Source organism: Corvus cornix, chromosome 1, assembly GCF_000738735.6.
Source record: "Corvus cornix cornix isolate S_Up_H32 chromosome 1, ASM73873v5, whole genome shotgun sequence".
Taxonomy (NCBI): Eukaryota; Metazoa; Chordata; class Aves; order Passeriformes; family Corvidae; genus Corvus; species Corvus cornix.
In genome coordinates, this window is record NC_046332.1 from 27,421 (window position 1) to 50,791 (window position 23,371).

At 40.0% G+C, this 23,371-nt stretch overlaps 1 protein-coding gene across 18 annotated transcripts in view; it reads left to right on the forward strand.

Moving 5' to 3' along the window:
- Positions 1-23,371, forward strand: part of SYNJ1 (synaptojanin 1) — a 49,982-nt gene that overhangs the window by 23,320 nt on the left and 3,291 nt on the right. For 8 of the 18 annotated variants that reach the window (XM_039554435.1, XM_039554431.1, XM_039554456.1 and 5 more), the window contains 18 exons: positions 2,441-2,632; positions 3,009-3,093; positions 4,118-4,258; positions 4,604-4,796; positions 5,623-5,781; positions 7,611-7,767; positions 8,112-8,229; positions 8,337-8,552; positions 9,175-9,253; positions 10,251-10,413; positions 11,035-11,241; positions 11,878-12,006; positions 12,589-12,627; positions 15,668-15,715; positions 17,234-17,272; positions 17,365-17,405; positions 20,161-20,269; positions 21,216-21,427. In XM_039554435.1, the coding sequence (XP_039410369.1) occupies positions 2,441-2,632; positions 3,009-3,093; positions 4,118-4,258; positions 4,604-4,796; positions 5,623-5,781; positions 7,611-7,767; positions 8,112-8,229; positions 8,337-8,552; positions 9,175-9,253; positions 10,251-10,413; positions 11,035-11,241; positions 11,878-12,006; positions 12,589-12,627; positions 15,668-15,715; positions 17,234-17,272; positions 17,365-17,405; positions 20,161-20,269; positions 21,216-21,427 (2,327 nt within the window). Of the gene's footprint in view, positions 1-2,440; positions 2,633-3,008; positions 3,094-4,117; positions 4,259-4,603; positions 4,797-5,622; positions 5,782-7,610; positions 7,768-8,111; positions 8,230-8,336; positions 8,553-9,174; positions 9,254-10,250; positions 10,414-11,034; positions 11,242-11,877; positions 12,007-12,588; positions 12,628-15,667; positions 15,716-17,233; positions 17,273-17,364; positions 17,406-20,160; positions 20,270-21,215; positions 21,428-23,021; positions 23,046-23,371 lie in introns of all 18 variants that reach the window. The other 10 variants (XM_039554485.1, XM_039554513.1, XM_039554508.1 and 7 more) reach the window with 7 other exon arrangements.

Consider the following 23,371-nt stretch of genomic DNA (forward strand, 5'->3'; position numbering starts at 1 on the left):
TAGGGAGTATCTAAAGAATGAAATCTGAGTCACAAGTAATGTATGTCTGAAATTGAGTGATTCACTGGCATTTAGTCAGTGTAACCAAGTGTTTATTGGAATGACCGGTCACACTCTCACTGATGGTATTACCTTCCAACTCCGAAAGAGGAGTCAACTATTTTTATTCATTTATAAATTATTATTGTTATTCTTATATTTTTATTATTTATTAGAATACCTATTTTTGTAGGAGTTATAAATCAACTGGTTTTTAGCATTTCAGGGTTTCACCTGGGTACAAATTGCATATATTGAAATATTCCTACAGGAATTTGGATGTAGCAGTAAAACAGTTCCATCAAGTTCAGTTGCATGGAATATCCCAAAGAGAATTTTAAATTAACGATTCCTTTGTAGAACTGATTTCCAAATTTCTGCTTGCCTAGTAAGAGCAGCAGCCGAAGTATTTTTGCTGCAAAATAACAGAAGATGTAACTGATTGGATTTCTGATGTTGGAGAGTGAGGCACAATTTAGCTGAAGAGATAAATAACTAGAAATATGTAGAAAAATCATGGTCTCAGGAGCCCTGAAAAGCACTTGGTTCACTCAATATTTTGGAAAGCAGTAGAAATTTTTATTTTTAATTACTCTAATTTATAAAAGGAGTCATTCTACAATTTAGGAAGACTGCTAGTTTAAAGATATCAATTTTTTGTTTGCTATAAGCTTGTTGTCTGTTCAGTTCTAAAGTTAGAGTCTAACCCGGTAAGGCTTTTCACATTAGGGTCTCATAACAACATCAGGAGTCAAATAGGCAATAATTGAGTTTTGCAGCTTTTCTTAAAAGCTTCTGTATAGCAACTGAATGATTTGGAGTGCCTAAAAGGAAGCTGAAATCTACTAAATTTTCAAAAGAGAAAGAAGGAACCAGAGATGAGAAACCACCAAACTCTGCTATTCAGCTTGCTCAGAGTGCTGCAAAGGCTCATCTCTGCAGGCCTGCACAGCTGCCTACGACACCAGTTTGGGTTCCTGGGGTTCAGCCAGCCCTTCGGCTGATTTGGGTTCTTGGATGTGTTGTGGTGACAGCACTTCTGGGATTGTTTTCCCTTCAGTGGCCGGGTGCTGAGGTAGCTCCTGTCCTTGACACTCTGTGGCCTTTTGGGCATGTGCTCGAGTTCCTGGCTGGAGTCACCTGGGGTGTGGGTCAGAAGCAGATGTGGTATTTGGCTCTTGCCTGGAGGGCTCAAGTACCCTGTTGGCTCCTTACTGTCTTCTAGACTGCATTGCCCTGTATTTTCATGAGGAAAGCATGATCCCAAGTATGATCTGCTTGGAGCACCCCAAGGAGACGCCAACCAGTTCACTGTCTTTTCTGTGTGATTGGCCCGTTTATGGGTGTGTGATTTGTTCAGCAGGGAAAGAGTTCACAGCCAACAAACACAATATATTTTCCTCTCTTGCTTCCAGTTTTTGTCAAACCCAGTAGGGAGAGAGAATACCTGATTTTTGTTTTAACCAGGTAGCCAAGATGATAAACTTAGAAAGAATAACTGAAAAGATAACAGCAGCTCACTAATGATCTCATTTTGGGGATTTAAATGAAAATACTGTTTCCAGCAACTGCGTATTTTTCTAGGCAGCGACAAGTGAAGGGAAGAATTCCATCTAATATTGTTTATGTTGTTCTTTTGGAGTCTGATAACCATGAGAACATTCAAAATAGGTAAATTAATATTGCTTAGGTAAAGTACCTGACCGTTGAACCAGCTTTTTTCTTTCTGTGTTTCTCACAATGTCCTGTACAGATGGGTTGTTCCTCTCTCTCCATCTGGCAGATAAAAACAAGGCACAGGTAAAGGCTGATGGGACAGAGAAGTGAGTTTAATTATTTTGAATCCCAGCCTACTGTCCTCACTAAAGCAGCTCTTTAGGAATTCAGCTGACCTAAAAATAATTGAGATTTGTGGTTTAAATAGGCATACTGTGATACGATAAAATAATGTACCTTTCTCTATTTTGTTACTTGTAGTGTATCAGCCACTTTTACACTTCCAAAAACGAATGTATCTGCAAGTTGGCTCTGTAACAGAGATTGGATTTCATAAATTTAATCTGTGAAAATGAGGTAGATACCCTTGTTGGTATGTATGAAAAATTATGGTTTCCTTAGAGAGTCACAGATGAGGTGAAAGAACAACAGATATTTATAAAACGTGGAAATTGTTTCCTTCGTGTATTCTTTTTCTCTATATAATTTTGAACAAATCACTGCTGGTTTTCAGTCAGTGTCTTACCCACACAAGTAATGTGTCTCTAAGGGTATTTTCCCCTGGGAAAGCTGCATTCCATGTGCTTTCACAGTTTAACTTTGTGCACTTTGGAAAGATCTCACTGCCGAGTTTTCTGAAGAATCATTCACTACGAAAATAATGTCTTTTCAAATGTTTTTGCAGCATCTGTAAAAGTACTGAAGAGCATGTGTGAGAACTTCTACAAGTATGCAAAACCGAAAAAAATCCGAGTCTGTGTTGGGACATGGAACGTCAATGGGGGGAAGCAGTTTCGAAGTATTGCCTTCAGAAATCAAACCCTCACTGACTGGCTTCTGGATGCACCAAAATTGGCTGGGATCCATGAATTCCAAGGTAGGATTTGTGTTCTGTCATGAGTTTTTCCTGAAAACTGTGATTTTTCTAAGTAGATCACAAACATTGAAACAGATACCACAGAATTGTAGAATTGTGTAGGAAGGGACCTTAATGATCCAGTCTCAACCCCTGCCACGGGCAAGGACACCTTCCACTAGCCCAAGTTGTTCTGAGCCCCGTCCAACCTGGTCTTGGACACTTCCAGGGATGGGACAGACACAGGTTTTCTGGGCAGCCTAGGGCCTCCCCACCCTCACAGGGAGGAATTTTTTTCCAAATAAGGAATTTCTTTCTTAAAATGAATATGTATGTGAGGTCTTCATTCTTAAGTTAATTAGAAACAAGAATTAACTCTTTCCATATTTACCTCGAGATCGCAAAAGCAAACCTGTGGACATATTTGCCATTGGATTTGAAGAAATGGTGGAGTTAAATGCAGGAAACATTGTGAATGCCAGGTGGGTGATCCAATCCACACAGTACTAGTTTGGCTGATAATCACCTTTTTTAAGTCACGTGTTATTTGAAATTTTGGTTTCTCCAGTGCTCGCAGTGTTCTGCAGTTCCTGTGTTTTGTATTGCTGGGAACAACAAATCCCGTGAAAATCTTCTCAAAAGCACGTGTTGTTGGTATGCTGTTCTGTATCAGATTGTGATCTGTTTAAAGGAAGGCTTCCTTCCACACTGTTGGTTTTCACTGCCATCCCATATATTGCATGGATATGTTATTGTGGAGTTGGGATTTTTCACTCCTAGCAGACTGGGTCATGGAAATACATTTTTCTCAGTGGTGGGTGATACCAATGATAAATGTGTGTGTAGTCCTAGCACCATATTCCCTTTGTCCATTGTTTTCTCTGCCTGTTTTGCATTATTTCCTGGTGTTAGGGAAGGTTTAACTCATTGGGAAGAGCACCTGAAGCCTATAATGCTGTAGCCTTTGTGCGGATTTTTGTCTTTTGGGTACCAAGTGTTAGCCTGTCATCCCCTGTTTTCACCATACGTGTAGTTAATGCTGTTTCCAGGCCTGATATTTTTCATTTCTGTCCAGTGCTGGCTCTGAAAACCATAGTCTGTTAGGTCTCTAAGGATGTTTCTTCTTGATCTGAGACTGTGGACACCTGTTTTATCGATTGAGCTCTAGGCTAGGAAGTAACTCCCTAAAACAATTCTTAGGTTTTGCTCCTCTAGTCTAGGCTCATAAATACAGGAAAGATAGCCATGGCTCCTAAAGTTGTCTGTGGTGTTGGGAAAAGTGAGGCAGCATTTGTAGAGGCTGAATGTGAAACAATTATGTCATGACAGTCTAGAACCTGTGTGTCTGCTGGGGAGGGATTTGAGCACCATTTGCAACTTGGCTTTGGTTTACTTCCTCAAGGTTTACTTGAGGTTCTTGAATGTAGTTTAGTCAGCTCAATCACCAGCTAGAAACCTGCTCAGTTTTGTTTATTTCGAACCTGGTGTTTTTAATCTCACTGCCAGCACCACCAATCAGAAGCTCTGGGCTGCTGAGCTGCAGAAGACCATCTCCAGAGATTACAAGTACGTGCTGCTGGCTTCAGAGCAGCTGGTGGGCGTCTGCCTCTTCGTGTTCATCAGGCCCCAGCATGCTCCCTTTATCAGGTCAGTGAGCACAGCTGGCTCCAGCTTGGGGCACCGTCAGCTTGCTTTCTGTTGCAGGATAACACCCAAATGCCCTCAGAGCCATGTGGGGCTCTGAAAGAGCTGTTCCACCTTCTGGTGAAGCAGTTGTTTAAGTTCTTTTATCTTAGTTTTTAAATGCCTCCTTGGTTGCCCAGGGAGCTTGAAAAGCTGAGGTTTTATCCTGTTACTGCTCAGTGGCTGTTGGAACTCGTTAAAACTAGCCCTGTGGCTGGAAGAACAATGTGTCCCTCCCAGCCCAGTGTCACACTCGGAGCAGTCTGTGCCAGGTTACTGGAATGTTTAATAGTTGTTTCACTATTTCAGGGATGTTGCTGTTGATACTGTCAAGACTGGCATGGGAGGAGCCACTGGGAACAAAGGTGCAGTGGCCATTCGGATGCTGTTCCATACCTCCAGCCTTTGCTTTGTGTGTAGTCATTTTGCTGCAGGGCAATCCCAAGTCAAGGAGAGAAATGAAGACTTTGTAGAAATATCTCGCAAGCTTGGTTTTCCAATGGTAAGCACAGTGTTCAAATTCCATAACAAATGAGAAGTGAAGTGCTTGGAGCTCTAGAAGTGTCATCCCAAAGCTCCATTTGCATTTTCCCCCTTCCCCAGATTCCTGTGGAAATCAGATTTCCTTGGGTTAGAGATCTCAGAGATAATTGAGTTCCCACAATGTTTATTTAGCAAAATAGAAGACTGCAGAAAGAATAGACCTTTCCAGTGTAATGATGGAGATGATGGAACATGAGTTGACTTGCATTTGAAATCAAGGACTTCGCATAGGAAAGAGACCTTGCAGATCCTTGACATGCAGTAGAACTTTTGTAGGCCCAGGAGACAATCACCTATGAGAAAAAAATCGCTGGGAAACAGCCCTGTTTTCAGTACACAGGAGTGATTCTATGCTGTGTTCTCATAAACACCAAGGTGAAAATTTTATCAGTGCAACAAAATGCTTCCTTGAGACTTAAAGCTGTTTTAAATTTTGTCATCAAACTGTCGTTTGTTAATTTCTGTGGCACTGTGCAGGAGTCTTACATCTTATTTTACAGGGGTTTTTTTACTTCCTAAATTTGTCCCCACTGTCGTGTTTCAGTTTTCCTAGCAAGTACCATATCCAGCTGTTTCCTAAATGCTGCTATTTCAAGCTGCCAGTGTATCTGCTTGGTTTTACTTATGGGCAGTGAAAAAATCAAAACAAAGGGGGACGTAAAAGTTCTCACTCTAAACCCTGGAATTATACATGCTTCACAGCTAAAAACTGAATTTCTGAACCTGGAAGTAGTAAATTTGTCACTCGGTTGTTTTTAACTCCAGTGTGTGCTGCTGTTGTACAGGGAAGGATGCTCTTTTCCCATGACTATATTTTTTGGTGTGGGGACTTCAATTATCGAATAGATTTGCCCAATGAGGAGGTGAAGGACCTAATACGACAACAGAACTGGGATCCCCTCATAGCAGGAGACCAGCTTATCAATCAAAAAAACTCTGGACAGGTATGTTCAAAGGTCACCATGCTTGAGAATACTTCATTCTTCTTACTGGTTTTAGTAATTCTATGATGATCCTGTAAATCTCTATCCTCAGCCTGGAGTTTTCTAATTACCGTATTTTTCTTTTTATCTGATGCAACTATTTTAAAAGAATATTTGTCATGTTTGGCAACGTTACTCTTTAGTTCAATTGTAATACGTCTAATGCTGTTACTCTTGGGAATAGTCCAAATGGCAGCCTTCTTACTTGCAAAGAAAACACAGTAACAAAGTCTGAAGAAAGCTACAGCTTTTAGATTTGTAGGGTTTCTTGGTCTCTCTTTGCAGCTCTGTGTGGGAAGGCTGGAGATGGTAAAATGAGTGACAGTCCTCTACTGTTGGTTCATTCTGCTCGCCAGCACTTTGATCACAAGCAGTGCTTTTTGCTGGTTTAGAGTTCCCTTCCATTTGTGCTGGTATCTTGTGCACCAGAACAGGAGGCAAAACACTGGATATTTTTATTCTCTTTCGTTTGGGTTTTTTTTTTTTTTTTTTTTTTGTAACAGCTGTTTCCTAGAGAAAGCAAGATGTACGTTCACATGGGCAGACGGCATTGATTGTCTGTTCAGTGGATCAAAACAAGAGGTGTAAAGGTTTTGGAGACACCTCCAGCAGTTATAAAGCTGGAGAAATCTATGGAAGCTACCAGAATATGAAAAGGACTCCTGCCTGGGGAGCAGGAATAGCATTGCACTGTTGGGTTGATATTCCATGATTTAGAAGCTGCTGGCTGGGTAGAAGCAGCTCCCTGGGGGAGCTCCATGGCTGTGGCAGGTTCACCCCTATACCTGCTGCTCAGGGAAGGTGTTTACATAGCAACTTGCTCTGTAAAAGTAGGCTAGAAAATAATTACTGAAGGCAAACAAATTAATTGTCTCAGAAGTTGTGGAACTTCTAGCATTCTGACATTGATCTTCTGACGTTGGCTTTTAAATTCACTGGATTTCAAATTGTATTTCTGACAAGAAAAGCAGGTTAGCCTGTGACTTGATGCAGATTCGACTGTAAGATCCAAGTTAGATTTCTATTTTACAGCTCTCTGAAGTGAAGGAAAGCTGCTCATACAAGGTTGAACTCAAGAATGGAGCTGGCTGAGTTAGCTGAAGGGTTTTACCTTGTGTCCAGTTTAAACACTTAATGAGTGAGAAGCTCACTTTGAATACATTGAATGTATTAAGGACTCCATTTTTTTCCTTTTTTTTTTTTTTTTAACCTCCTGCTTATTTGAGGGGGCATCTTGTGTCAACTTCTCCCTGGAAGTGTTCAAGGCCAGGTTATGTGGCACCCTGAGCAACCTGCTCTAGTGACCCCGTGGCAAGGGCTTGGAACTGGATGATCTTTAGGGCCCCTTCCAACCCAAACCAGGGTGTGAGTCTGTGAATTTGCAAGAACATTTGACATGTTCAGATAGATAAAATATAAACCTTAATCCCCAACTTTTGCTGACACAGGAACATCTAAGCACCAGATTAAAATGCCATGTTAAAGCATGGGTGTTCTGGGTGACCTCCAGTTGGTAATGACATTGAAGGAACAGTAGATTGCTTGTGGGCCTGGGCTTAAAGATGTAACTGCTGGCATACTTCTGTTCATTGGTGATTGTCTGGGTCACTATTTAGTCATAGTGTCAAATGTTTTAAGGTAGATAAAATGTGGAGAAGAATCCATATTAACAAATAACAGGTTTTTTTGTTTTGTTTTGAGGTGTTTATACAGGTTCTCAGTGTTAGAATAGAGAATTCTGATTCGTTTCAAGCTGTTTCCCATCTCTTTCTGTCTTCTGTTGCTTACAGATTTTTAGGGGATTTCTGGAAGGGAAAATCAATTTTGCCCCTACATACAAATATGATCTGTTCTCTGATGACTATGACACCAGTGAAAAGTGTCGCACACCAGCGTGGACAGATCGGATCCTTTGGAGGAGAAGAAAATGGCCGTTTGACAGATCAGGTTTGAGGGTTTCCTTCAGTTGTTTAAAATGCTCTTTAAGTGACTTAGAGGATCCATTTAGTGATGTTAACAGTGCCGGTGATGCTGAGCTCCTGTCCCTGGCTCATTAGGAGACAGAACACTTGTTAACAGACCTTCAGTAAATGCAGTGAGGCTGAACAAAGGGCCATGAATCAGATCCCAATTACTGTCATTTGAGGAGTGCAAAAGAAACTTGGGGTGGGGAGGGGGGTTCTGTAGGAGGCACTCAATTTGGATTTACTTCCTGTGTTTTTACTTTCTACAAGTAGCACATCCTTTCAATCGCTGTATTTTTCCTCTTTTGTTTTCACTGCTGATTGTAGCTGAAGACCTGGATCTCCTGAATGCAAGTTTTCACAGTGACAGTAATGTCCCTTATACGTGGAATCCTGGCACTTTGTTGCACTACGGAAGAGCAGAGCTGAAAACATCTGATCACAGGTTCCAGTTTAATTTTATACATTACTTCCTAAGATTTAATCTTCATGCTGTGTATTTTGTTGCTCAGATACTCTGCTGACAGGATTTTCTTGTCTGTTTTTTCCAAGGCCTGTGGTTGCACTGATTGACATCGACATATTTGAAATTGAAGCAGAAGAGAGACAAAAAGTGTATAAGGAGGTGATTGCAATGCAAGGACCACCTGATGGTACTGTGATGGTCTCCATCAGAAGTTCTTCAGCAGAAGAAAACTATTTTGATGATAACTTGATTGATGATCTTCTTCAAAAATTTGCAAGCTATGGTGAAGTTATACTTATAAGGTTAAAAAAAAACTTCTTACTTTTAATCTCTACTTAGAAAATCATGGAATGTTTTGGGTTGAAAGGGATCATCCAGTCACACTTGCTGCCATGGGGACACCTTCCACTAGACCAGGTTGCTGTGACCTGGCCTCGGATGCTTCCAGGGATGGGGCAGCCACAGCTTCTCTGGGCAGCCTGTGCCAGGGCCTCCCCACCCTCACAGGAAAGAATTTCTTCCCGGTATCCCATCTTACCCTCTGGCAGTGGGAAGCCCTTCCCCCCACCTTGTCCTATCTGGACTTGGAACTGTTGGAGCAAGTCCAAAATGCATCTTCATTGTTCCCACCAATTTCCTGAATACAGTTACTTCCTTAGATGATCTGTTTCGTTTTTAACATTTGTATTTGAACTTAAATGTCTCTAGAATTCATTTTACATACCTGTATGTGTCTCCGTTTTCAGACATGATTCTCCCAGGTACTCTTATTTTTGAGAATTTCATATAAATTTTGTATTCTAGAATTAGGTTAGTAGTTTCAAATGAACTGAAAATGAGGATGTTTCATTTTCACTAACCTGGCAATTGCACTATTAAGTGTTGTGGTATTTTGCTGATTATTGTTTCCAATTAATTTTGCAGGTTTGTGGAAGACAAGATGTGGGTAACATTTTTGGAAGGAAGCTCTGCTTTGAGTGTTATGAATTTGAATGGCATTGAGGTAATGTAAACATGACTGAACCTTCGTATAGCAAGAGAAAATCCAGGTTTTTTAAGTCTTCTTGTGTGGATTGGATTTTTTGTTTGTTCTGTTCCGTACTAGACTGTTGCATCTTTTCTTTCTTTTTTTTTTTTTTTTTAATAGCCTCATACCAGTATGTTGAGTTTCAAAAGCCACATAAAAGAAGTATCAAACTCAATTTATTTTTAGGAGGAGTACTGTTAGACAAATCAAGATCTCCTACTGAGGGGCATCTTCATCAAATGAGGGGTTTGGGGTGCTTTTTATTATTTAAAAAGCAGAGTTTATTTTCTAGAATGAACCAGTTTAACATATTCATAGCCTGCAGTTATTAAAAACTTAGCACTTCTCTACTGCGAACTCTGAAAAATGTCAGAATTTCAGCTCGCATGGACTTCTATGGGGCCAGGATTTCATCTTTGTGAAAATTTAACTTCTGACGTTCAAATTTTTACTCGTCTGTGGCTGTTAGACTTGGAATGCCTGATGTTTACACATGGATCCTTGGATCTGCTGAGGTGTCACTGGCAGGCTCAGAAAGGAAGGGGGCTCAGGGTAGAATGTCAGTTTGCAGAATGAAGACCTGCTCTGTGCCATCCTCTAAAAATGACTTTATTCATGTTGTTTATGAGCAAGTCTGTTTTTCATTATGAAGAATAGTGTTTCTGTCAGAGTAAAGAAACCGGAAGCTTCCTGATGAATTGAAAAAGAGAACCCTAGGAGATGAGTTGTTAGTTTTTCTACAAAAACAAATATTAAATGGTGGTAATGAACAGTTTAAATTACATAAATGTAGTTACTTACCAAAATGAAGTGAAAAGCAGAATGATTTTTGTTTAGTTGCAGGAATTCTGATAACCTTATTTGTGGTATTTTCAGGAATTTTTTTTTTTTCATTTTAAATCTAAAATGCTGAGCCTTAATATTCCTCCTCTTAAAAACGTCTATTTTGTGCATACCTTTTTTGGCAATTCAGCTACAAGGAAGGATTATAAACATCAACTTGAAAAATCCAGATTGGATCAGAAGTTTGGAAGATGAAATGAATCTAGAGAAGATTAATATTGGGCTGCCTTCATCAACAAGCTCCACTTTACTTTGTGAAGATGCTGAGGTTACTGCAGACTATGATATGGAAGGTTTGTTGAGATAAAGCACTCCTTATTTTGAAATGCTTACAGTCCTAAATAATGTGGTTAATTTAATGCATATCTAAATACCTAACAAGTTTATGCCCATCTAAAACAGATTAGAAATCACATTATTTCCAACAGTATCTTGACAATCTGCTTCACTCTCATCTACATTTAAATATATTCTTAATTGACAGCTTACTCTTCAAAAGCACATCCACGTTGAGCCTTTTTTTCAACACCATTCCACCTTTTGCAAGCAGAATTTATCAGAAATAGCAGATATCTTGCAATCCCCTGCCCAACCTTCTGGAGAACAAGTGAAGCTTTCCATATTGCAAACCAAGGAAATAACCTGTAAAGCTGATTGTTTCTTAAATTAATCAATTTCACAGTTGCCACACTGTTATAATTACGTTTACTATATATCTATCATATATATTATGCATTTGAAGTATTTTCAGCTGGTTTGAATACATATGCATTCTTCATGTATAATTTTGGGATGCCAGAATCATACTTTGGTTGCTGAGCTAATTCCTTGGAACTCTGGGGCTTTTTTTGCATGAAATCCCACGCCCAGAATCAGTTTTTACGTACTTCTCTTTGCTGGGGCTTGTTCTTCAGGAGACATCGATGACTACAGTGCTGAAGTGGAAGAAATCCTTCCTCAGCACCTACAGCCAGCGTCAAGTACAGGGCTTGGAACCTCGCCGAGCTCTTCCCCGCGTTCCAGCCCCTGCCAGTCCCCAACGCTGTCGGACGGACCCACGCTCCCGGTGAGACCCAGCCGAGCCCCAGGAAAAACTCCTGGACCACCTGTTTCCACACATGGTGTGTATTGCATGGCTCCACTGCCTCTGGAACTGCCACACACAAGTTCTGTTGCAAAGTGTCTGTAGAATCCTGGTTCGCTCCAGTCATACTCCCAGAATACAGACCCTTGCAACCCTTGCTCTTGTCAGCTCCAAGGTATAAACTGTGATCAGCACATTTGTAAATTGGGACCACAATAAGAAAACTTCTGTTTAAACACAGCCTTTTTTTTAAATGATGAAGTGAACCTGTGAACACAATGATGGTGTTTGGAATAGCTTCTAATTGAGTTTATTTTAACTGCCCAAATGCCTTGAGAATTCCGTTTGTAGCACTTTTTTCCAGAGAACGTAGTTCACAGATGGGGGTCAGAATCAAAATTTGAGCTGCTGCAGTTGGTAAGATTGTTCAGGATTTCATGAAAAGCATAAATTTATTAAAACACACGAGACAAAAACTTTTTTAGGAAATCTGCTTCTTTTCATCATTGGTTCATTCCTCGTTTTCCCTCTCTCAAAAACTTCTGGATCGTTGTTTCCAAGGCTGGGGACTTCCTGTCCTCTCTGTGAGAAGAACTTGCTATTAGAAAAGCTTTGCTGGGATTAGAATGTCCAAGAGATTAATTTTTGTGTTGTTGTCTGTCATATCCTTCAGCTGAATTCCAGACTGGTGCCCAGCAGAAGGAGCCTCCCCAGAGCCTGGAGCCAAAGCGTCCTCCACCTCCTCGCCCCGTCGCTCCTCCTGCACGTCCTGCTCCTCCACAACGGCCACCTCCACCCTCAGGTAATTTGGGGACCTTTTCAGGTACTCAGGAGTATTTGTTTTCAAGTCTGTGTGATGAACTTGAAAAGTGCAAACCCAAACTGCATATTACACTTGGGGCTCACTGTTTTTTAACTGAAGTGTTTAATTGGTACATTTAAAAGCAATAACAGTATGAGAAATAATGGCATATTTACCATTTAAATATTGTTAGTTGGATAAGTTTATAAAAACTTATTTTCAGTTTTAAAAATGTGAAGTTTTACAGCAGATTTTACTCAACATTTTCACTTTTTATAGCATCTAATTTGAACTAAAATAGGAATGAACTTGTGCATTCATTGATTCATTGGTGTTCCTTTAATTTTGGCATCAGTCTATATGCGTTTTATCATGTCCAAGTTTTTAATGTAGTCTTCATTTGTATCATCTGACGATGTGAACAATTGAGCACTAAGAGAAACGGGATATTCAGAAGCATTTGAGCAGCTTAGCTAATAACAAACTGACCCTTGTGATTTTTAACTTTCTTATTCTTTTTCTTCCCTCCTACTATATTGATATTTTTCATTATTGCTGCATTCATTTCTTAAATACTGTCAGGCGGTAGGAGTCCTGCACCTGCTAGAAAAGAATTTGGAGGTAATGCTTTTAATTGTTTTTGAATATGACTGCTGTGGGGATCTGTTGTGACAATACTTAACGTGATGATTTCCAAAGGTATAAAAATGGGCAATTCTCCAAGTTACAGAATTGGATAATTCATGAATGTCAATATCATTTCTTTCTTCCCCCTCTGAGCTACGTTTGACTTTTCAGTGAAATAGTATTTCTCCAGAAGTTGGTGTTTTAAAGTCAGAGGTCTAAGTTGTTCCAGGCTTTTATTGCTTCGTCCTGGGTGAATACATTTAGCTATCTTTTCTAAAGTGCTTCTTCAAAGTAGTCTTTGTCCTTCTCTGTCATACGTTTTGCTGTCCTGCTTGGACTTAGTTCAGCTCACCAATACGTGAGAGAGGGTGAGAATTGTTGGTGGCACTGAAGTACTTCCAGGCACTGCCCCTCAGTTGGTAGGAAAGAGGGTTTTTTGACAAAATGCTTCAAAAGTTTTGAGCAATCTCAGAAAATACATAAACTATTTTAATTTTACATAGTCTGTAACTATCAGCTAACTTTGGTGTCAGGCAAAAATGCACTTGACTCTTAGATACTGGTGAGACAAAGAGGTTTTCATGCCAAAAGTGTAATATTTCAAATGAGTTAAAATGCAGAAGCTTTAGAAAGCAGTTGGTAGACGACACTCAGTATAGTTGAGATTTAATTCAGTGTTCCTCAGTCCTGTGTAGTCTTCTGTGCACTGACAATCCTGTTTGCCTAGTTTGTCTCAATTGTGCAAAGACTAGTCATCTTCTTTTATCTTCTTTCCCAACATAGCTTTCCATAGAGTTGTAACTTGCATAAAACTTGCTTTTTATGCAATCATTTGAGACTGGAGTGTATTTTTTCATGTATTATTCCAACCTAAAGCTCTTCACTTTTTTTCTGCTCTTCATTTTCCACTCATGGTGTACATGTATAAGTATGAATACTTTGCTTCTCACGGGTATCTGAGCTCAGCTCTGAGCAACGTAGCACAGGGCTGGAACCAAAATAAATGTCCTTATGGGTTACTTTAGTGGGGAAAAGTCACCTGTTTCTCTTCCCTAGGAGGAGGGCTCCTAAAGCTCTGTGGAAATATCCCCGTACAGTGTGTAAGTGGATCAGACTTTGGGTTTAGACTTCCGTAGCACATGCAAAGGGACATTGATCATGTCTTTAAAATGTTCTGCCTTTTAAATATTACTTTTCCCCCTCACGTCTTTTGACCTTTTTTCCCCCAAGTGCTTCAGTCCCTTCAATGCCTATGGCACTTTTCCTAATGGCTTTGAAGATGAGAGGAGGATTTGGGTGTCTAAGTGATTTAATTTGCTCATATTTTGTATCAGGAGCAACTCAGAATTCAGGTGAACAAGGCTCTGCACTCGTTGCAGGGCTTTACAAAGTGTAGACCTTTTGTATGCTGGTAAAAAAAAAATTTACTGAGGGTTCTATAAGCTCCAGTAAACAATTTAGTTAAAAATTAAAATGTTGCGTTCTGTTTGCACAAGATATTTTTAATACATTACAGATTAAATTTTCAGATAACATTAAAAACTATAAAGGCTGCTAATTCTCAGTTGAAGTTAATAACCTGGGACAGTAACATTTGTGGGTTTTTTTCCTTTAATACTAGTAGTCAGAGTTTTCCTGATTGTTGTGGTAAAGGTATTTATCATTGGTTTAAACTATTTTTCATTGTCTGTAAGATTAAAATATTCTTCTGCTACCCATTGTGATAGCATTATTGCAGCATGATAATTTTGCTTTATTACTGTTGAAGAGTATTATGAGTGAGTAAAATCTCAGGTATTTACCCTCTGTGCCATTTCTCTCCCATGTAGAGAATATTTTTAAACTTGCCCAAATCATCATGCCCAGAGATCTTGCTCTCCATCTGGTGCCCCAACGTATGAACCTGTGTCCCTGTGTCTCCCTTCCGCTGAAAGGAGCTGGCTTTAGTCATCATCCTGCATAAAACAAGAGCAGTGGAATGTTCTTGGGCAGTGCCCTGCCCCTGTGCAGCTTCACTGCTGCTCCTCTCAGAGAGACGTTCATGGTCAGAAACTTGCGATGGGAATTGGCAGAGCCTGGATCTCAGCCAGAAGAGATAACACATGCTAGAATTTAGCATCTTTGAAACAGATGATCAGCCAAAGCAGAGCTCTGACATCTCTGGAGACAGTCCCATTTCAACCTCATGTGCAGCCTTCACTCTGCCCACTCTGTGACAGAACTCACAGATCACAGCTCCTGGGCAGATCCCACACATGGGCACATGGTGAGAAAGCAGGAGGCTGTGTCATAGCTAAGGGATGCCTTCAGTATTTCTCTCATGTCTGTGTCCTGCCATGTTTTTGCCGTATAGTTTTAGGAACCCAGTATATGCTTGATGATATTGCAGAAATAAAATAATTCATCATGGTTATGCATGTTTGAAAATCATCTTTCTCTCAATCTGAACTGTTAAACCAATTGATACAGCTGTCCCAGGTGCACAGTGCTGCATGGAGGCAATTTAGTGATACAGTTCTGCAGGATACAATACATTCTACAAAGTGGGAAGCATTGCTTCCATCACATTGCTTATTCAGATGTACCGTGGCAGAAACAGACTACTCAGTGTTCCGAATGACAGGGATCAGGCTTAATGTTGCAGGGTGTAAGTGCCGTGCTCATTTATTCCCTCGTGTTTGAGTACAGGTCTGTGCTCTGCTTTATGAGAGGTTCAAGACGGGCATGTCAGATCACACTGGATAGCTAAAGGTTTGTGCAGAGTGAACATTTTGAAGAAATTAAATTCTCTTTCAGCTGCAATGTAAAATTAAAATAATAGATGTTACTAAACACGATTGTACTTGCTGATTTGTAATTCCCACCGGTCTGGTTCCCCATGCTGCTGCAGTTATTTCCTACAGGTGACTGTAATCTATCTAGACCAGAGTTAAAGTGTGTAAAGCTGTCTTGTGGCAGTGTTCTTTCTGGTTTTTCTTTCTCAATCTACTGCTTTTCTTATGCAATGTACAGCTTCTCTTCTTTCTCTGAAAAGGTCTTGGAGCTCCTCCCAGTCCTGGGGTAGCTAGGAGAGAAGTAGAAGGTAACATAACGATTTTTGTATTCTATAAATGGATTTCTAATTTCACTTGAGCAATATTATTACCCTTTTGATACTAAAGGTGGTTCCATGAAGGTCTTTGTCATGTAGGCTCGCTCTTCTTTTATTTAGCGTAGCTTTCACACAGCCAAGTTGCTTCCTGGTTTTCAATGATGGTGGGAATTGTTACAGAAGGCATGTATGGAAAAACTAAGTGAAAACTTAGAGTGCCCTAATCCAGAAGGCTTTTAAGGCTGACTCTCAGAAGAAGCTGTAGCTGACTGGTCATCAGAGTGACTCTTATACCTGTAACTAAATCAGGAATCTAGGGAGCCTGACTTTTCATAAAGAACTACATATTCTGGGGAGAGAAACTTCCATTTAAACCATTTGGTTTTTAATTTAATATGTTGCCTCTTTCTAAAGAGCACAATGTAGGTATTTTGATTCTGATAGCCAGCCGTGTGTAACACGGTTACGAGGAGCATTTCTCTTGCACCATTCTGGTTGGAGTACATGGGACTGCTGCTGGATGGGTCGTGCTTTAGCCATGCCAGCAGAGTCACAGGCTTGGGTTTCTTCCTCATCCTTCAGGAATGCATCCTTCACAGCAAATAGCAATACAAGTCCTAGTAGAGTCACTGGCAGGGTTTCCTCCTCTATGCTGCAATTAATTTTGGCCGCATTGTTGGTTCATTTTTCTAAATTGGCAAAATCACTCTATGCATAGAATATTTGAGGTGGGAAGGCACCTTTGGTGGTTATCCACTCCAGCTTCCTGCTCCAAGGAGGGTAAACTGGCACCAGAGCTGCATCACTGAGAACAGTACCCAGAAGCCCATTCTGACTGATTCCAGGGCAGTCTAATAGTTGGGAGCCAATTTGATAAACGGTGTGATGCACCACAGAGTTCCTTCAACGTACTGTCACTGACGTGGTGACTTTGCCTTCCTGGGAAATAAGCAGCAGAGGCACAAGCCAGAATCCCGAACCTCTCTGCCTGTTAGAAATTGTGCACTTGTCTGAGCTAAAGGTAATTTTTTCATCTCCTGCACTTACCAATTTGAATATTGCATCTGAGGTTGTCATCAGCATGGCCATGGGTGAAGCTGGTGCTCTAACAGATTTATCCCATAAATGCAGAGAGTGGGGTCAGGAAGTGTTACATCAGTTCCCTTTGTTTTAACCACTGCTGGTAGAACATCTACAGAATACACCACAAAACAAAACAACTTTCAACATAACTGAGAGCACAGGGTACCTGTACCAAATGGGTGTCTTTAGCTTGCAACAAATAGGATGTGATTTGAATAATTTGTAATAAAAAGGGTCAGATGACTTCATGTGTGCCATGGGATAAGAGTGTTTTAGTGACAGCTGGTGGGTATGTAATAACTTTTGAAAAAATGACTGGTATCTCCTTGCTTCCATTCTCAGTAGTAGTAATGTGACATCGCCATCTAATACCCATTTGTGGCTTATCTAACACAGATAATCTACTTTTTTTTCCATGCTTCAAAGCACAAAAAAGCCCTGGACCACAAAGAAAAGATAACTTAGGTAATAGATACATGCTTTCTACTAATTATGATACAGACAGAAGTTGATTTTGAAATAAGTGCTAAGTCAGTAATCTCTACTGTCTGTTACAGCTCGTAATCAGCCTCCACATTCAGCGAGTACAACCAGACCGGTAAGTATTGCTTTCAAGTAATTTTCCTGCTAAGTGTCTGCTCTTTATTACATCAAGTTGTCTGTAAGTCATAACAGACATTAGAAATCCGCTAAATTGGCTAGTCAGTTTACAGCTTCTATGAGTTAATTATCTCAGCAATTCCTGTCTATTCCTGTCTACGGGGGTAAAAAAGCAGCGCATATATATGTGTGTATGTATGTATATATATATATATATATATCCACACACACACTGGATGTAACTTGATTGTTTTGCACTCTGCAATCACATAATAGGCTCCCAGATACACATTTGACATCTCCTTTCAAATAACTGCGAAGTTACTCTTTGTATTGTACATTCTTCCTGGCTGGTGTGATAAAATGCATTCTCTTCTGTGCTGGAACGTCATGTGTGATAGTAGTTAATTGCTCACAGGCCAGATAGATTACGTAAGTGCTTGACATCTTATGATTACTTGGTGTGTTAGGGAATTTTGTACCGTGTGTTAAAGACTAATTCTCATAAAGGTCTTCGTGTAAAAATGAAACATTCAACTGTTTCAACATGTATTAGTTCTGCATTTCATTCCTTTATTTGTGGAACTGAACTGAAGCAAGGGAATGAAGGAATTTATGGGCATTCAAATGCTTCACTCCATGCAGGGAATCAAGAGATGGAAGATATCTGCCTAATTTTTCGTAACAGTAGCAAGTAGGAGCCTTGTGAGAGGGAAGAGGAAAGTGTTTTAATAGGTACAGGTCTTCTTAAAGAATTACGGAGAAATGGGATTGTTTGGTGATAATTTTTTGACTTTGCAGCGTATTGCAGTATTGGAACTGCTGGAAACTACTGTTGAAAGTCTCCATTGAAATAAATTTTACTGATTGATTTGTCTTAAAGAGATTGATTCTCACATTGAACAATTCATGATCTTGGCTCTTTTTTTATTTTCCCGGAAGTGTAAAATGGCCACCTCTAAAATTTGGATGAAGAAGAACTGGTGGATATATATAGGAAAGAATGTATTCATTCATCATGTGTGCTTCCCTTTTCTTCCATTTTTTTTCTCCTCATAATCTGGAGCTAGCACAGGATTTGCCATTTTTAAATCAGAAGAAAATCGGATGTACAGAAGAGTCTTCACCAGTGTCTTGGAACTGGCATAAGAGCAACATTTTTTTGTCCATATTATGAAAACAGAAAGTACAAAACAAACCAAAAAAGGCTCCAAAAACCCCAAACATAATAGAAGGCCTGAAAAAACATCTAAGATGCCTTAGCTCAACCCTTGTTTGGATTTCCTATCTAACATTCCAGGACTTGAAGGGAGCTACAAGAGAGATGGAGAAAGAGGAACTGTTTCTGAGGATCTGGAGTGCCAGGACAAGGGGGAATGGTTTCAAACTGACAGAGGGCAGGGCTAGATGGGATATAAGGAAGGAATTGTTCCCTGTGAGGGTGGGCAGGGCCTGGCACAGGGTACCCAGAGAAGCTGTGGCTGCCCCTGGATCCCTGGAAGTGTCCAAGGCCAGGTCGGACGGGGCTTGGAGCAGCCTGGGCTAGTGGAAGGTGTCCCTGCCTGTGGCAGGAACTGGATGGGTTTTAAGGTCCCTCCCAACTCTAACCACTCGTGGATTCTAGGAATGTTTCTTTCCTTTGTCTCAGGTAATTTCTGGGTTTCATTTCAAGAATTTCAGGACCAGGGACAGTAGCTGCAGTGGGTGCTGCTTCCCACTGAGGGATCCTGAGGGCTGATTGGCACTTCCTTTCTTTCCTGTTCCTGTTCGATTTTTTTAATACGTTTTGGTGTATAATCCAATCATCTTCCTGCCTACTATCAGAGTATTCAAAGAAATAACAAAACGCATCTTGGCAATCTCAGACCAGACAGGAATTTCTGAGATCAGGTGGCTGAAAGAGTTTGGAACGTTGGTGAATGGACTCAGCCAAGCATAAGGAATCGAACAATATACAAAGTCAGGGACACGTATCTAGTAAAACTAAGATCACAAATCACACCTTTTTTATAGTGGTAACATTTCTTTGCTTGTTTCTAATTAATTTGTGCAATAGGATTTGCTCTGAAAACCATTCCTAGAATGTCTTCTGGTACACAGCATTTTACAGGGAACAAATCTTACAAACTATCTCATCTTACAGTCTTTTTGCCCTTGAACTCTGGCATTTTTATCCCAGGGCCTTTTATTCAGCTTTCAGTGTGGTCTGTGTAATTTACTCTTCTTCAACTGTAATCTGGAATAGCTTCCTGTGTCTCTTTAAGTACTGATGTAGACTTTTAAATTTACGTTCTGAACGTATTAACTTTTCTTCCATCAACTTTAGGGAGACTTCAGCCTTCAGATGAGGCAGAATGTGTGTTTCATTAATAGTGCTTATTGAGAAACAGGAGACCTCCAAATAAAGTAGTTGTTCTTGTTGGTTTTGTTGCTTACAACAATTCACAGACTTAGGTAAATTATCTTATTAATACTAGCAAAATAGTAACTGTTTCTAACATCGTTGCACAGGTAAGTATTTCTGTGAAGTTGAAAATGGTTGTAAAAATCCTTTGCTTTGAATTGAACCATCATCATGTTTTGAAAATACATTCTTTGTTTTTGCCTGTGCATAAAAAAATCGGTTCAGTAGCTGTTATCAAAGAATTTATTTTTCACAGAATCCTGATTATCCTGAATCATTTAGCAGTAGATGACTACAGATCCAAAGTAGAACTAAAATACTTCTTTTTTTTAACCAACTTTCCTGTCAGACTGTTCCTCCTCGAGCTGGAGTTATCAGCGCCCCACAAAGCCATGTCCGTCCCTCGGGGGCAAGGCCAGCACCTGAAACTCAGACCAAACCAGTCGAACCACCCAGGGGTAAGTTTCCTTTGGAAGTTAAATATAAATGTCACTATTCAGTCAAGAGCTACGGTCCGTGGTTTGAATGCTGTGTTTTCAACAGATGTCTCCACTTTTCACTAGAAATTGAGATTCTTGAGTGTAATAACATTTCACAGTTTGTGTTAAGCATCCAGAAGTATTGCAGACCCTTTCTAGATGCTGATCTCAAGATCACATGAGATCTTGACCCACAGATTTCATGGTAGCAGAGAAACTCTGCAAAGATGGTTTTGGTCTGAGCATGCTGGTGTGTGCCATTGTGGCTATTGATGACCAGACTCTCTATGCACTGGTTGTTCTGTACTCGTAAGATTTGGAATAGCTTTTATATCTGACTCTCAAAGCAGCTTCCTAAACTTACAGTTTAAAAAAACCCTTTATCTTTATAAATACATAAATACACATTTTATAAAAGTGACTTCCAAAATACTTTTCGATACAACTGAAGTACATTTAGGAGTGACGTGGCTTCTGGTTCTCTGTTTTGTGTAAAATCACAGCATGGTTTGTGTTGGAAGGGACCTTGAAGATAATTTAATTCCAAGCCCCTGCCTGTGGGCAGGGACACTTTCCACTATCCCAGCTTGCAGCAAGCCCCATCCATCCTGGCCTTTGACACTTCCAGGGTTCCAGGAGCAGCCACAGCTTTGCTGGGCAACCTGTGCCAGGGCCGCCCCACCCTCACAGGGAAGAATTTCTTCCTTATATCCCATCTAACTCTGCCCTCTGCCAGCTTAAGCTTTAGTAACAATTTTTAATGGAGATCTGCTGAGTTTTTGATGGTTTCTAGTCTCATTGCCATGAACACCTGCTGTTCTCACAGCCCCTTCCTCTGCAGTTCGCTCTGGTGCTTCTCCACCCTGCCATCCTTCAGATTTGTTACAATTAGTTACCCTGAAAATCACTGGAAATGTACTTCCAGGCTCACCATTGCTTCCTGAACCGCTAAAGCCTCAGGCTGCTGGACCTGCTCAGCCCAGCGCTCCCGTGCTCAGGATGCAGGAGCCCCTGATCCCTGTGGCACCGCATCCGTCTCAGGCAAGTGCCCCACAAAGTCTGGAGCCCCCCCAGCCGCCGCCCCGTAGCCGCTCATCTCACAGTTTGCCTTCTGAACCTGCTCCTTCCCAGCAGCAAGTAAGTAAAAAAAAAAAAACCCCTCATAGATACATTCTTTCACTATGTAAATTAACACAGCTTGTACCGGATGCTGCAGACTTGTGAGGAACCCCTGAAGCAAACACAGAAACAAAAACAAGGGTCCAAAGATGGGATTCAATGGTTGTGGGGCCCTAGGAGAGTACTAATTGCTTATGTATTGTCCATGAATAACATCTTAAATACTAAACATTGAATTAAGGATTTCTTATGATGGGCTTACAACTTATGGACAGCTCATTCATGAAGTTATGTTGTCATTTGGCAACTTTGAATGGAAAAACACTCAATCTAAAAAATTAAATTTTATAATGATATGTGCATGACAAGCTGTATAGTAAGTAGCTAGCACAGGTTTTAAATAGTTACTGCATGATGTGGTGCTTTATGTTGGTGATCATTCATTATTTATCACTGTATGATAAATAAATGAATAAATTAAATCAATATATTAATAAATACTTAAGAGAAATAGAATTCTCCCCATTCCCCAGTGTCAGTTAAAATATAGAAACCTATCCAAATAATGTGAAAAATTCATACAGCAACATTAACATTGTGTTCTCTGGGACCATTTAGACTGTTAAAATAAAAAACCACCAATTTTTTCTAGGAAAAGCCATAGTTTCTTACTACTGCTTAAAAATGCAGATGCAGGTTTTCAGTGCTGCTCGGGTTTTTCCTTATGCCCACGTCTGTAGCCATTTTTTGCTACAGCAGTTAATGCCTATTTTGTACCACAGGGAAGCAGCCAAATTCAGTCCTTATTGAGCTGATTTTTGAATTCAAATTGAAAAAATCTTTAAATGCTTTTCCTTTCTTTCTCCTGAACCTCTTTCTTTGCCTGTAAACTGCTTTTCATTTTGGAAACTTAGACAAAAAAATGCAGTTTTCTGAGGAAAGGTCTTTAAAGAAATACAAGGTCTTTTGAGAGGTAGTGAATTCCAAGCCCATCCTTCTGTGCAAATCTTGATTGTGATATTGAAGAACCTAAATCTCTCCTTATAAAAATAATTGCTTGTACAGTGTGAATATTCAGGACTCTGTTTGCATCCATACATTGAAAAAGAGAATTAGTTATTGTAAATAGATTGTCTTTATTGTAAAGAAAGCAGATTCTAGTTTTTCATAGAATGAGAAGCATTATGGCTTTTTCGGCTTGCAAAACTGTTACTATAGATGAGGGATTATACCAACACAGTTCCCAGAATGAGAGCTATGGGCCTTTTCATGTTAATAGATTACTAGAATGAGACCATGCCTGCTCAGCTCCTTTTAATTCGTCTCCAAAAAGTAGCACAATCAGCTGCACAATGAATGTCTGTATGGAAATATCATTAGAATGGACTTGAGTTGGTTTTCTTTACGACCCTTAATGGCCAAGCTTACAGTAGAATGCAACAGAAATTGAAAATTTAGTGTAGTGTGTGTAGTAAATACTTGTGGTTTGTATTCATAGCTCAAAACATGGCTTTGTGAAAACTTCTGAAAGTATTTTTAACATGAGGTTGCTTTGTTTCTTGGATTTTCTTCCTAACTTTCTTTCCTTTGATGTCTGTTTCTCTTTCACAAGCAGGAGCAACCGTCAGGGTAACAGGTATCTGACTATTTACCAATCTTGTATGTGGTCTCCATCTATTCAAGCAGAAAAGATGTATGAATGATGTTTTCATACATCTGCAGTCCCATCCCTGTTAAAAACCACCTGTCTGCATTCATGGATTGACTGTCATACCATAGTTTGCTTTTTCCTTTCATAATGGGTTTAAAAATGAGACTGCATTTATTAGTGCCAGAGAAGCTATTTTGCATCATCATCTTTTGTGAAACAATTGGACCCTCACCTATGTTGCTTACTCAGTGCTGAACCTCCTGGTCTCGGTCTGTTTGGGGAAAAAAAGATCAGCGTTGGCAATAAATGTC